Below are 14,216 nucleotides of genomic sequence, written 5' to 3'. Positions count from 1 at the left end.
ATCCAGACACGTGAACTTAACAAGAGAAAGCCTGATATACCCTCTCATAACGATATACAGGAAACAAAATTTGTTTCATTTGAAAGGGGAGCCTTGGCCAAAAACACACACAGCTGAAGTGTTGAATGTCTATTACAAAATTTATGCATAAGTAATTAATAAATTGAGTTATCAATATCAAAATTGTTCAACAAGACCACAAAGTCACATTTTCTAGACAAAAAATCCTGTTAAGATAACAAACGGGGTAAACCCCATCACCTAATTTATTAAGGTACAGATGCTTAACAAACATGACAGAAGTACCACTACCTGTACAATACTACTACTACTTTGTGATACATTTATAACTCCTAAAAACTAGATTCTAAGTAATCTTTGTTACAACTTGAAATCCAACCTCTGAGAGCAATGAAAGGATGAACACCAGTCTGTAATTAAACCAACACCCCCAGTACTCAAGAGACAGCATATCAAATAATAAGTACAGTAATCCAAAATAAATTTGAGAAAACCATAAAGATCAAAGCTCACGAGAGAGTATCCAGACATTATGAAGTACTTTACTTTTCTTGCTTGAGATGTCCAGATGAAGACAAAGTTTTACGTTAGTCACAATGACAAAATATTGTCTCCTGTACATTTTTACTTTCCTTATGAAGAGTTACAGTCATCAGAGAATAAAAATTACAAGGGTTTTTAAATATAAAAGGAAACAAGAACAATTAATGAAAACTCCATTAAAAATTAATGTAAAACCAAACCAGACCAATTAATGAATACCTCCAGTAAAGATGTTGCTCAACCAGAAAATGGTTAAACCTCTACAACCAAGAAAGGGCGAGATGAAAAGAGAGAAAAATACCTAGCAACCTTGGAAACTTTCCAAGATAGCCACATCACCTAAAGCCAGGCAAGGATGCTGGACCTAAATACCAAAAACGAACAGGGCATGTAAAGCAACTTGTTAAAATCCATCAGTTAATCATATTTCAAAAGACTTCCTTCCTATTAAATTAAACCTTCCATACTTTTGGTTAGCAAAAACATCTGCAGGAAACAAATTGTCTTTGCCTAGTCCTGCACAACAAAAGAGAAACCTAATACACTAGAAAGTTTTTTCTAACTTTCATTATACGGGTTAGGGATTGTCAAGAAAACCTCAGAGGCTTGTAGGTAAAAATATCTCATTCACTACTTTCTTAGGTGATTGGTAGCAATGTTATTGTAAATTAGTGTTTTTATACTTGCTGCATGCATACCTTAACTGGTATGTCAACTTAGCCATCTTATCCATTCTGTTTATTATTAAGAAACTTAATTTGCTAGTTAATAATCTCTTATTCTTGCTTTTTATGAATGTCTGCACATTCTGAATAATATTTCAACCATTTGAAAAGTATTCAAAATAAGCAATCATCACAGCTTATGCAATTACTTTCATTTGTGAAGTAAAATACTGAAATAATGTTACCACGACAGACCCACTGTGCTCATGGAAAGCTCTTGTTAATCTACATAACAAGAGGCAAACTGGAAAAATGGCCAAACAGCACTCCTTACCCTACACAACAAAAACTTCAAAACAGGGCAGAGCTAACAAGTGTGCTTTGTGTGGAATCCTGTACAGTGATTCTATATATCCTTTAGAGAGAAAACCAGCCCCAAACGGCATTATTCTCCGTCCTTCCCCTTTCACACGTTCCCTTTTGGTCTCTTCTAGCATTCCGTAATGATAGACACTCGTATTTAAAACCACAAGAAAATATATGATACAAGTACAGTTCCCAACACTACTTAAACCCATCCGTTAACCATTTTTTCCAGGACTGTAACTTGCTTTTGAATTAAGCCCTTCAAATTTTTCTGCTTTGGAGTCACATCTATAAGACAAATAAAAATAACTATTACCTCTCATCAAAGAACAATTCTCAAACAAGCCTAGAAATGTGACTCTGAGGTCTTGTTAAACTTTTTTTTAGTATTACACAACAGAAATGCACAAGTCAAACAACAATAAACAACTGTGACTATCAACTGGAACATATATTTATACAGTATATTCTATACATACCTTTAGGGTCCACGGGTGTAGCTGAAGCTGGCTCAGCAGCCTGATTAACGACTTGCTCTGCTTCGTCTGTGTTCATCTTGTTTGCTGCATTAGGAATAAGGACACAGGTGTTATCCAACCCACCAGCATCGGCAGTGCCTTCCACTAAGTTTTGCCAAGCCTCATGAGTCTCCATTATAATCTGTAAGATAATACTTCAAATATAACTACTGTATATATACAATGGAGCTTGGGGTCATTTACCTGAAACTCAAGTACAGTTCAACCTATTTACTTAACTGGTGTGTGTTTGTAAAAAATACTACTTCCAGGAACAAGAAAGCATAAATTAAAAAAAAAAAGTAGCTACTATTGGCAAATTGGGAAATAAAATGCTATGAGCCTAGATAAAAAAAAAAAAAAAAAAAAAGACCCATAATCAACAACTGCATCAATAGAAATGCCATAGACATCATTTCACTCTACAAATGCCGTGAACAACAGCTTTCAAAATCTTCCAGAAAGACAACTGTATATCAAAGGAAACCCTACTAGTCACTAGTGACCAGAATAAAAAAATAAAAATATTTCATCCATCTGAAAATAGCAGTGGTCAAAAAACATACTGAATACTGATTATTCAAGTCTTTTATGTTACATTATTATTATTATTGAAAAGGATGCCTATATTATGCAAATTTATCTTATGCAGGATCTTTTCTATTTTCCTTATAATTCACTTTTCAGGCTCAGCGAAGTTGGTCAGCAACTGGCCAATATACATGTTGGAAAAAGGATAGTGCGTGGATTCAGGTTCTTCTACTTCAGGTTGTGGTACTGTTGACATGTTTCGACCAGCTCGTTGGTCATCCCCTGGATGTGGTTGAGAAGGATCTGGAGAAACAAGACGCTTGGGTCGGTATCTATAGGGGGGTTTTGGTCGGTGCTGAATTATGATTGGCTGCCCAGGGCAGGTCGTCTCAGGCGGAGCCTTCTCTCCCATGTTGATGTTCGGGGCTCATCTTGCATGTGAGCGGCATTTTAGTGCTGGGGATGAATGGGAGAATTTTGATCCTCAGATGTGGAATTTTGGTTCGCTTGCTTGCTATGGGGGTTGCTCAGTGCAGATCTCCTGGCGGCCGTGGGGAGGAGGAAGGTTTCCTGCGTGATGTTGAGGGTTGGTTTCTCCTTCCCAATGTGCAATGCTTCCAAGAGGCACAGGCAGCAGTGGTCTGTAGTTTGGTCAATTATTTCCATATTCGTGATTCTATCTTTTCTTGCAATTCTCTGGTTAAAGATGGCTTCCAACCACTGCTGCCTGCACCTCTTGGAAGCATTGCACATTGGGAAGAGAAACCAACCCTCAACATTATGCAGGAAACCTTTCTCCTCCCCACAGCCGCCAGGAGACCTGCACCGAGTGACCCCCATAGTGAACGAGTGAATCAAAGTTTCCACATCTGAGGATCGAAATTCTCCCATTCATCCCCAGCACTACAATGCCGCTTGCACGCAAGACGAGCCCCGAACATCACCATGGGAGAGAGGGCTCCGCCCAAGATGACCTGCCCCGAGCAGCCAATCATAATTCAGCACCAACCAAGACACCCATATAGATACCGACCCAAGCACCTTGTTTCTCCAGATCCTTCTCAAACACATCCAGGGGATGACCAACGAGCTGGTCGAAATAGAAGAACCTGAATCCAGACCACAAAGGAATCCACAGATTTCTGATTGAATATTTTAAGACTTCCCGTATTCCACACACTAATATGAATATTGGCCAGTTGCTGACCAACATCGCTGAGCCTGAAAAGCAAATTACAAGGAAAATAGATAAATTTGCATAATACGGCAATCCTTTTCAAAAAGACCTGTTTAAGAGAGGGTCTATTTCCTTCATATATTATTATTATTATAAGTAACTTATATAAACTTTTCCTTCATACAGCAGAAGCACTGTAATTAAATTTCAAATACATGTTGCTTTTATTGTAACTGGTGGAAGAAATATTGTGCAATGTAAATAAAACAAATTCAAGGCAGCAGAAAGCTGTTTCAAAGTATTCACTACTAAAGGAACACACTCCACAGCTCTTGACAATTTACAATGTCCAGGTTGACAAATAATTCTGCCAAGTAATGTTAGCCTTCAATTTAATTACAAAGAATATCCTGTGCTTCTGAAAGTTTTTAAGCATTCATATTGTAAGTAGAGTTTATGAAGATCATAGCTCTGACCTTAAAGGTACAAGAGGAGAGACACTGATTTGCAAGTTTATGACATTTCCAGACCAGGTAACTCTATTGCAATCTACAATTTCTAAATTTATGATATGCTCCCAAATAAACAATCTTCGAAACAACAAAACATTTAAAAAACAAAGGTAGAAGATTTACTTAATAATATACAACAAATATTTTTAACCATACACAAAACCTAATTCAATTACCAATGATAAAAAAATGACAGTGAGAGGAAAAGTCCTTTATACAGTTGTGTGCAACAAACACTTCTATATACAATTTAGGTCAAAGGCCAAGCACTGGGAACTATAAGGTCATTCAGCATGGAAAGGAAAATTGAGAGTAGTAAAAGGTTACAAGGTGTAACAGGAGGAAAACCTTGCAGTTGCACTATGAAACTATTATCACAAGTGGGTGGAAAGTAAAAGAATATGAATGGAGGTACAGTAAAAGGAATGGAAGGGGTTGCAGCTAGGGGCCAAAGGGCACTGCAAAGAACCTTAAGTAATTCATGCAGTGCACCTGGTGTGAGATTCACTGACAGCACAACCTTCCTATGGAGAACATTCAATAAATATGTTACCTTGTGAGCAAACTCCCGATCCTTGGCCATTCCATCGAAAGCAAACTGGTTCTCTGGCTTCCCATCAGGAATTTTATAAATCTTGAACCATTCCACTGTTGCTTTCAAGAATCCTGGCATGTGTTGCTCAACATCAGAGATATCACTTAACTGGGGTGCCAAAGGATCGTTGACATCAATAGCAATCAACTTCCAATCGGTCTCCCCTTCATCAATAAGTGCTATAGTTCCAAGGATCTGAAAGAGATGACATTGTAAATAAAAGAGAATTTCTAGGATGATGATGATAATTTTTAATTTGCAAGATGGTAATATTGTACTATAAATAAAAAAAATTAAAGAAATTCCTTAGATTGATGCTCTGGTTACTAACCTTGACCTGAATAACTTCACCTCTTTTAGCTACACGATAGCCAATCTCACAAACATCAATAGGATCGTTGTCACCTTTACAACCAGTGGCTTCATCTTGGTGGCTTGGATCTTCCCAAGTCTGATGAAAAGAAATTTTATAAGTCTTCCACATCAGAAAACTGTGGAAAGTGGGATGAAAATTAACAAACTGGAATACAGAGGTCAAGGAACGGAGCAATGCTATTGGTAATACCAAAGCATACCAAAGGACTGGAGTTCATGATGGGAATTTTAGAAAATATCTACAGTACTAGTTAAGATGTACATAAGAATATCTACATTTCTGCATCAAAATGGAATACCCCATTAAATTGGTTGTCAATTGGGAAATTTATCTAACAAGTGAACAGATTAATCCAAGAAACACTAAAAGAAAAATAACCAGCAGAAATCTACTTTGCAACAAGATCTACCTGAGGAAGTGCTCCATAGTTCCAAATGTAGCCATGGTGAGGGAATACATTGGCCACATATCGAAGCTTTCCCTTTTTAACATCTTGTTTGATAGGATTGAGAGGGTCTTTTGTTGCTATCTGCAAAGTAATAAGAAATGCACTTAAAATGAGCATTCAAATGGAACATGCTATAAGATGTCATTTCTTAAGCAAAGTTCCTGTAATGTGACAATGACAATACAGTATACGGGTAACCAAACTCAACACAGGTAGCTTTAGGTCAGGATGGTAAAGAGGTCCATTGTAGTCACACACTACAAATCCAATACAGAATCCTATAAACCCGTCAGAAACACTATCAACACACAAACATTTTTTCTTGGGAATTTTTTTATTAGGAAGGTATTATTGAAGAATGCATTAAATATCTCACCACAAAACTTTTACCTATATTCTTCACAACAAATACAAGTGTGCATTTTGTTTTCCTTACAAGTTAGTGATTGCTAAAGCCTGCTTTCCTAGTTCCCAACTTGCAGATTCAAGACAACAGTTTCTTAAAAGTTTTTAATCCTTGGGACAGTACTGCAAAATAGCTACTTCGCGAAATATAAAATTTAATATCCATAGCAAAACTACAAATCTGCTCTGTAAATTCTACACTATTCTGACAGTGTCCTCATCATTCTTTAATTACTATAAAATAACTGTAAAAAGTGACACAACACAACACAAATAAATTCAAGAGCCTCACAATAAGGTTCAATAATAGTTTACACCAAGACCTTGAAAAGTTGTGTTCATTAAAGTTTAGGTTAAGACAAAACTGCACCAGCATTTGCATGTTATGATATACCCATGGCAGTTTTGGCAGGTTATGATTGCCCATTGTGGCTTTGACAAGTTTGTGGATTTATCATTGCGGCAACAGCTCTGACTAGTTAAGGAATACCCAGCATAGTTTTTATGCTTGATGGCAAAACCACATATTTAGCTTCAACATTTATTGGGTAAGTCAGGCCTTGGTTCCATTGCCAAATCTTTAATCATGTTTGAAGGACTCATAACACCTCAAGTCAACTAGCAGAACCTCTGTCAAGAGAGGCTGGCTTTGGCAATATAGCATACTAACAGCTTAGCCACCAAGGTTAAAGCAACCCCAACAACTGCTAGGAAATTACTGGACCCTTCAAATCTTCAGCAGGATGTGATGATCCTATGTCAAAGTCAGCACTTGTTAAATAAAGCAAACTATTCAACAGAGCAAATGTATTTAATTTTAGTCGAGATAACTATAACTACTTTCCTATTCTACATCCTGTAACAACAATCAACAAGATAGGTTTGGTATATGATCCTCCTCCTGAAGCTTATCTATATATTCCTACCACTACCCTATTAAAAACCCCTTAGATAATTAAAGTAAAAGCCATCTGATATGGACAGGCTACACTTACTAACTTTTTATTTTACTTTCACCCAAGTAATAAGTTTTATTAAACTAAATATATTGTGTAATTAATACTACTGTTACTGGCCTGAACTGCCAGCTGTAATGTGAACATAGGCATCATTTTACGTCCACAGGAGGAATGGCCTAAAACTGTTCTGAGACGGTTCCACATAATGAGAAGTTACAACTGTAATGGGCTATGCCAGTGGATTTTCCCTTAAGATTATGAGAGAACTTTTCAAGTAAAAGTCACCAAGGTTTGGCAAAGGAATACAGAGTTAGTTCCGGTACTACTCTTTTAAATGTACATTACAGCAATCAAGATAGGCTAAGTGGGTACGGCCGCATGCAAGTCATAACATCCTAGGATATGTTAGGGTGTACACCACCACTTTCAAGTTTAGTTATGATTGGCCTGGGACAGTAAGGCCATGGTGCCCATTTTGTTAAAATTTACCATTTTGCTGCTTCCACTCGGGTATCTTGGTTTCTTACACAGCTGGGTCTGACGTAAAAGTTACATTATGTCATGATCCACTGACAACTGCAGTAAGCCATGCCAAAATGGATAACCTAGTTTACCAGCTGGCTAGGTTCCAACTACAGTCTGCTTAGTTTACTTGTCTTTAATCACAGAACCTAATAACCAGACTGCCTTACCAATGTGAGGCTGTTAGTAGTTTTCAATTCTTCGGTTTTGCAAATACAAAACCTTGTAAAACACACACAATGCCATCGGCTAATGTACGACTGACAGAATGCTACAGGATTGTTTACATTTCGTAAAAAAGGAGTGACCAATCAAGGGTACACAAACGGGGGGCAACCCTGTCAGTTCCAGAAAAGCCACAACTCCGATACTAGATGGCGTTGATGCATTATCCAAGTACATTTCTATTGGTTTGAATAAATGCATTTTATTTATCTGTAAGCCTACCTTTAAACTTGGCCATATGAATGCTTGCTTCGTATTTTTGTCGCCATGCTTAGCCTTAAATAACGATATAACAAGCAAACAGTAGAGAAAATCTTAAATAAAACAGCCATCTCGAACGGTGGTGAAATGACGATAATGCTCATTAGGTTACGCAGAAATCTTACTTTTTACGCGTAAAAGGGAATATTTCTGCAGAAACAGCAACCAACCACAGGCACTCATTAATAACCGTGCGCAAACGTTTGTTTGTTTGTCCCTGTTACTGTAACTTTTATGCACGTAACAGCAAATGTTCTGTATAAGTCAGTATTTGTACTTCAAAACTATATCAATGTATGTTCGTACATAGCATATGATCCTACAGTATATACAAAGTAAATCTTCGGGCGTTAAGTGTTAAAACCGTATCATTGTATGCGTGCATATAGCATATGATCCCATATTATATATATATATATATATATATATATATATATATATATATATATATATATATATATATTCAACCTTTGTGCGTAAATAGTCAGTTTGAGCGGAAAACTAAACATTCGTCCGTAAAAGAAATACGATACACTTCACGTCAAAAAGTCACTTTCGGTGCGTCAGTCACAATGCACCAATGTCAATACATTGCATTACAACATCAGAACAACCAACCCACCTCCATTTTAGCATTGGTCCACCGGGGCACCTCCACCACCATGTTGAAAATCTTGTTGCCTTCGTTGGCGAAGAGAGGAATGTCGTGGAAGGGAGAAATGGGCCCATTTTCGTTTCCTGAGGGCAAGAGAGAGAAAACACTTTCATTAGGAACGAGTTTCGACTTTTTTTTTCTGACCCGCAACATTCCTGGTAGAAATTCTTCTCGTACTTTAATAAATTACTTACATTTTTATCGATATATTTATCTATTGTTAATTAATTTTTTTTCTAATAACTGATCTCTTTCTGTATTTCATATTACCGTCTGTTCCTTCAAATGAACACCATACTCTTTGGAAGCTTGAATTTCAAGTTAATGGTCCTTGTGGTGGACTTGTTCTATGTACATGAATAGGGCTTATGTTCTGAATAAGAGCCCTCATTAAACTTTCATAATAATAATAATAATAATAATAATAATAATAATAATAATAGTAATAGAGCGACATGTGAATATCAGCTCATTTAATTATTAGTGATAGCAATCATAATATTTCCCGACATTTGTATCAATCAACTGTTTAGTCTATCAGACAAGATGGGATATTAAAAAGTTATACTAAGAACAAATAAAAAGAGGATGTTATATATTTTACTTATCGTTTGTCAAGCTCAAGTATTGTAGACATAGATACGCAACCACAAATTATCACCAGGTAGGTATGGATAAAATGTAAACAACTTTTACAAAATAACACCTTAAGTTGTGTATGGAATGCCATTTCATTCGAAAACAAAGAAAAATCGGAAATAATAATGTCTCAACTGAAATTATATTGAAACAGCACATACCCACACTCAGATAGACAAATGGTTCATTAAAAATATATAACTATGATCTTTAAGAACAAGTCATCCACATAAAACGGTAAAATGAAAGGATTCATTTGGGATTATGACAGACCACTGACAAGAAATAACAAACACACGTGTGTGTGTGTGTGTGTATGTATGCATGTACTATATCTATATCTATCTATATATATATATATATATATATATATATATATATATATGTGTGTGTGTGTGTGTGTGTGTGTGTGTGTGTGTGTGTGTGTGTGTGTGTGTGTGTGTGTGTGTGCGCGCGCGTGTGTGTGTGTGCGCGCGCGCGCGTGTGTGCGCGCGCGTTTATGTGTATTCCATACAAATGAATTGACTGCTCAGTGCTGAAATATGTTTAACGGCCCTCACTCGATCAGTCCACTTGTCACACAAATACAGCAAGTCATGGTTACCGACTTATCGCTAAAGGGGTTCTGATTTACAACGAAAATTATAAGAGAGGAGAGAGAATAACAAACGCCTGGCTTATACGCCGACGCCCATTTACGAAAACGCTCGCGACCCCGTATCGAATGAAATTAGACAAATAAGATAGAAAAGGAAATGCTATTTTCTTTTCGAAATCAGTCTGCCTTCCTAGAAAAGGGTTCACACCTGCTTCCTTTTTATTTAACTTGTCGCGAGTTTCCATTTCTTCAACTTAAACCTTTCCGGTGTTACGTTAAACATTTCCCCTTTATGGTCAGTCTCGCTTTTTCTTCCTGATTTTCGTTGTTTCAAAAGTCGATAAACCAAAAGTTCATTTGTTTAAAAGTTAGTTAAACCTTAATATTAATAATTTTTGTTTTATTATTATTATTATTATTATTATTATTCAGAAGATGAACCCTATTCATAAGGAATAAGCCCATAAGGGCCAATGACTTGAAATTCAAGCTTCCAAAGAATAGGGTGTTCATTAGAAAAAAAAAGTAACAGAAGGTAAAGGAAAATACAGAAATGTCCCAATCAAAAAACTAAAAACCACCACAGCAATTTTCAACCTTCAATTGTTAAATAATGGATGCTGCGGCCATGCGAAAAATTTCCACATCTTCAGGTAACGCTATATACCAACACATGATATCTTCAGCAGCACTTCGAAACCCTTATACATACAGGGATTCATCAAGACCCAGGGAATAATAGAAATAAGGCTTAGGGGAGCTCCGTTTACCTTTCAACGTCTTGTTAACATACACGTGCGTAACTTGAAACTAAATATTCTGTGGATTATGTGTAGTATTTACTTGAACATTACTTTATAAATAGTCAAATTTCCCATGGAAACATCAATGTATGTACGAGAAGAAAACGGGTCGCTATTACGTCGAATTAAAACAAAACTGGTGACTTTGGAGAAACAAATCCACATTTATGTCTGGGTACAAATATTTAAAAATAAATCTCTACAGAGAGCTTTCGGGAATAAAAGGGGAATCGAACAATTCCCGAAAGCTCTGTAGAGATTTATTTTAAATATTTGTACTCAGACTACCCAGACATAAATGTGGATTTGTTTCTCCATTTGAGGTTCATGCTATTATAACTATTTTTTAATTAACTGGTGGCTTTATAATAAAAAAAAAATAATCAGCGTTTGAATACGAGATGGGGCTCATATTATTTTGTCAGACTTTGTCACAAAAGGAGTATCCGAAAGAGTACATTATATGAAAAGAAGGGAAAAATGTTCGCGTTTTTCTTGAGAAAAAATTAAAGTTTCACTGGATTCAAGACTGGGTCTTGTCAGTTTCCGTCTAAAATACTATCCAAGCACGGAAGCAGCCTGTGTAACAAGGAGGAACTTGGTACAGTAAAAATCAAAGATGATTTGCAACTGATACATTGCAATCTACAATCCATAAAAACGTTGGACAGCATTTGTTATCTGGTTAAAACCAGTCACAAAGTACACAATGGTTAATGCTGATTAAATCACTCAACGGCTAATAATGGTAGAACACGTTAATCGTACTTTTGAGCACTGGTATATTACTATACAAGTCCTTGTTGACGTCAAATAAAAATTATTATATGAATGCTCAATGTGAGTAGATCTTTCTTAATACTGGAATGGAATATAGAATTTTGGCCAAAGACCAAGCGCTGGGACCTATGAGGTCATTCAGCGCTGAAAGCAAAATTGAGAGTAGAGAGGTTTTAAAGGTATAGCAGGAGGAAAACCTTACAGTTATGCTAAGAACCAATTGTCAGGAGTGGGTAGAAAGTACGACGGAAGAAAGCAAATATGAAGGGAGGTACAGTAAAAGCAACCTAAGAGGTTGCAGCTATGGGCCGAAGGGATGCTGCAAAGACCCTCAAGTAATACCTACAGTGGACCACGTAAGGCGCACTGACGGCACTACCCCCGTACGGGGCCAATTTGGAGAATAATACGAAAGATTCGGGGCTCCCCCGAAATACCAAGGAAATACCCAGGCACCCACATACGACTATGGGAAACCTGACTCTCGCAACAGGCGACAATAGCTGCGCCCCTTTCCCTGACCTTTGGGTATTCATGAAATTCAATGTCAACTAAATCTTATTTATATTTCCTACTCACCTATACGCATACTATCACCTACTATCAATGAATTCACCCACTACGTAGGAAGTAATAATATATTAAAAACCCATTTTTGAAAAACCGGTCAATCGTCAGCTACCAATCAATCTATAATTTAATGGAAAAAACATATTTTACGGTTTTGAATTTGTTTAGAGAGAGAGAGAGAGAGAGAGAGAGAGAGAGAGAGAGAGAGAGAGAGAGAGAGAGAGAGAGAGAGAGAGAGACCCAAGTAAGGCATCACCAAACCGACAAAACTTACTGAAGTAAATCTCGTAATTCGGAGCGTTCAGACTACCTCTCTCTTCGACAAAGACATCGAAGTGCCTGTACTGGAACGTTGATTCGGGCCAAACGGTGACTGGCACCCTGGAGGAGGGGTAGAATCGCCAGAGGTCCGACCGCCCACTCGTGTACAGAGAGCCACACGTCGGGCAACACTGCCCCTCCGACCCTGAGGACTCGGCGGCAGGAGAGACGACAGCTACTGAAGAAGAAACCGGCTTCCCGTTGACCTTCGTCTCGATGTCAATTTTGACGCCCCCGACGTTGATCGAAGTGACGTCCTGTTGGGGATGCCACCAAGGCACTATGGATGCTACTGCTCCTGCTGCTGTTCCGTTGTTAGGCGCGAAGGGACGCGGCCTCAGGAAGGGTCCGCCGCCGCTGCTGACGATCGGGAAGAAGGGAGAGTGTCCTATGAACGTGGTGTGGTGATTGTTGCTCGTCACGTAGGGCAGGGGGTGGTGGTTGGCGAAGGAACCTCCTCCTCCTCCTCTTCGAGACACGTAAGGGGTGAGGATGTTGAAGGCTGAGGCATTGCCAATCAAATATGAGAGACACACTGTCACACTTACTACTATCGATGAATAAATAACTGGACCGGCCTTAGCACGGTTATCACAGATGATGGGCATTTTGAATAAATATAGGATTGCACGCAAATATAAAATAATTAAAACAGTACTCTGTCCTTTCTCGTCCGTCCTCGAATTGGTCGATCTTTTTATCTTACGTCAAAAACGCCTGGTCCTCTTAATGCCATTATAAGATAAATAAAAGTGTCTATGTAGACAAAGGGCCTTTGAATAGGAATCACCTATCGAAAGAAGGCTATCTTTCGTGGGAACCTGAAGTTACAAGTGACTGCACAAGTCAAAAGAGGAGGAAACGGGCCTCTCTCAAGGGGGAAGGGATAACAAATGAAGTGCGACGGGAAGGGCGCTCCGAAGGGGCGGTGGGGTGCTTTCATCAACGTCTTCTCGGACGGACGGGCGGAACAGACTGCAGCCAAAATCTCTCCGACTAGAGGTATATATGAGAGAGATGCACCAAGACTCCTTCCCTTCCCCCCTCCTTTCCCCACTCTCACTCTGAGAGAAGTCACCAACCGGCGTCTTACTTATGAACCTCCCCCCCCCTCCCCTGGTCATCGTTTCCAGCCCTGCCTATACAGGTTTATAGAACGGGACACACACACGCACATACACATACATATAAATCGGAGGGTTATCAAGAAAAGGGAGTGCAGGATGAGTAAGCACATCAAGTGGAAAGTCTTCGATGATTACCCATGCTTTCTTCGCTTTTCCTCACCGAGGAAGTGGGAGAGGCAGGTTAATCTTCCTTGGAAATGAGAGGTGACTTGTGATTTAGGTCACATGAAATCTCATGGAACGGAAAAGAGGGGAAACGCAAGTTTAAAATATACGATAGAATAGAGTTTAGGCCAAAGGCCGAACGCTGCGACCTATGAGGCCATTCAGCGCTGAAACGAAAATTGACAGTAAAATGGCTTGAAAAGTGTAACAGGAGTTAAACCTCGCAGCTGCTAGGAAAAGGCGAATGGTAAGATGGAAGAACGGAGGTACTGTAAAAGGAACGAAAGGGGTTTGCAGCTAGGGGCTAAAGGGGCGCTGCAAAACACCTAAGGTAATACCTACAGTGCAACGCATGAGGAGTACTGACGGCACTATCCCCCTACGGAGAATCCAAGTACCAAAATTCCAAAAATAAAAATTAAAAGAAAATTAAG

General features: G+C 38.4%; 1 protein-coding gene across 2 annotated transcripts in view; it reads right to left on the bottom strand.

The window, feature by feature from the left end:
* Nurf-38 (Inorganic pyrophosphatase Nurf-38) overlaps positions 1-14,216 on the bottom strand; it is a 60,178-nt gene that overhangs the window by 5,340 nt on the left and 40,622 nt on the right. Inside the window, exons 1-6 of one of the 2 annotated variants that reach the window (XM_067105643.1) lie at positions 12,444-13,443; positions 8,747-8,862; positions 5,714-5,833; positions 5,260-5,379; positions 4,887-5,123; positions 2,075-2,255 (exon numbers count right to left, since the gene is read on the bottom strand). In XM_067105643.1, coding sequence (XP_066961744.1) covers positions 2,075-2,255; positions 4,887-5,123; positions 5,260-5,379; positions 5,714-5,833; positions 8,747-8,862; positions 12,444-13,098 — 1,429 coding nt within the window. In that variant the 5' untranslated portion in view covers positions 13,099-13,443. Of the gene's footprint in view, positions 1-2,074; positions 2,256-4,886; positions 5,124-5,259; positions 5,380-5,713; positions 5,834-8,746; positions 8,863-12,443; positions 13,444-14,216 lie in introns of those variants that run through there. The other variant, XM_067105644.1, reaches the window with a different exon arrangement.

The sequence above is a fragment of the Macrobrachium rosenbergii genome, chromosome 6, assembly GCF_040412425.1.
Source record: "Macrobrachium rosenbergii isolate ZJJX-2024 chromosome 6, ASM4041242v1, whole genome shotgun sequence".
NCBI lineage: Eukaryota > Metazoa > Arthropoda > Malacostraca > Decapoda > Palaemonidae > Macrobrachium > Macrobrachium rosenbergii.
The sequence above is the reverse complement of the archived record's forward strand: the minus strand, read 5'-3'. Positions and strand labels throughout refer to the sequence as shown.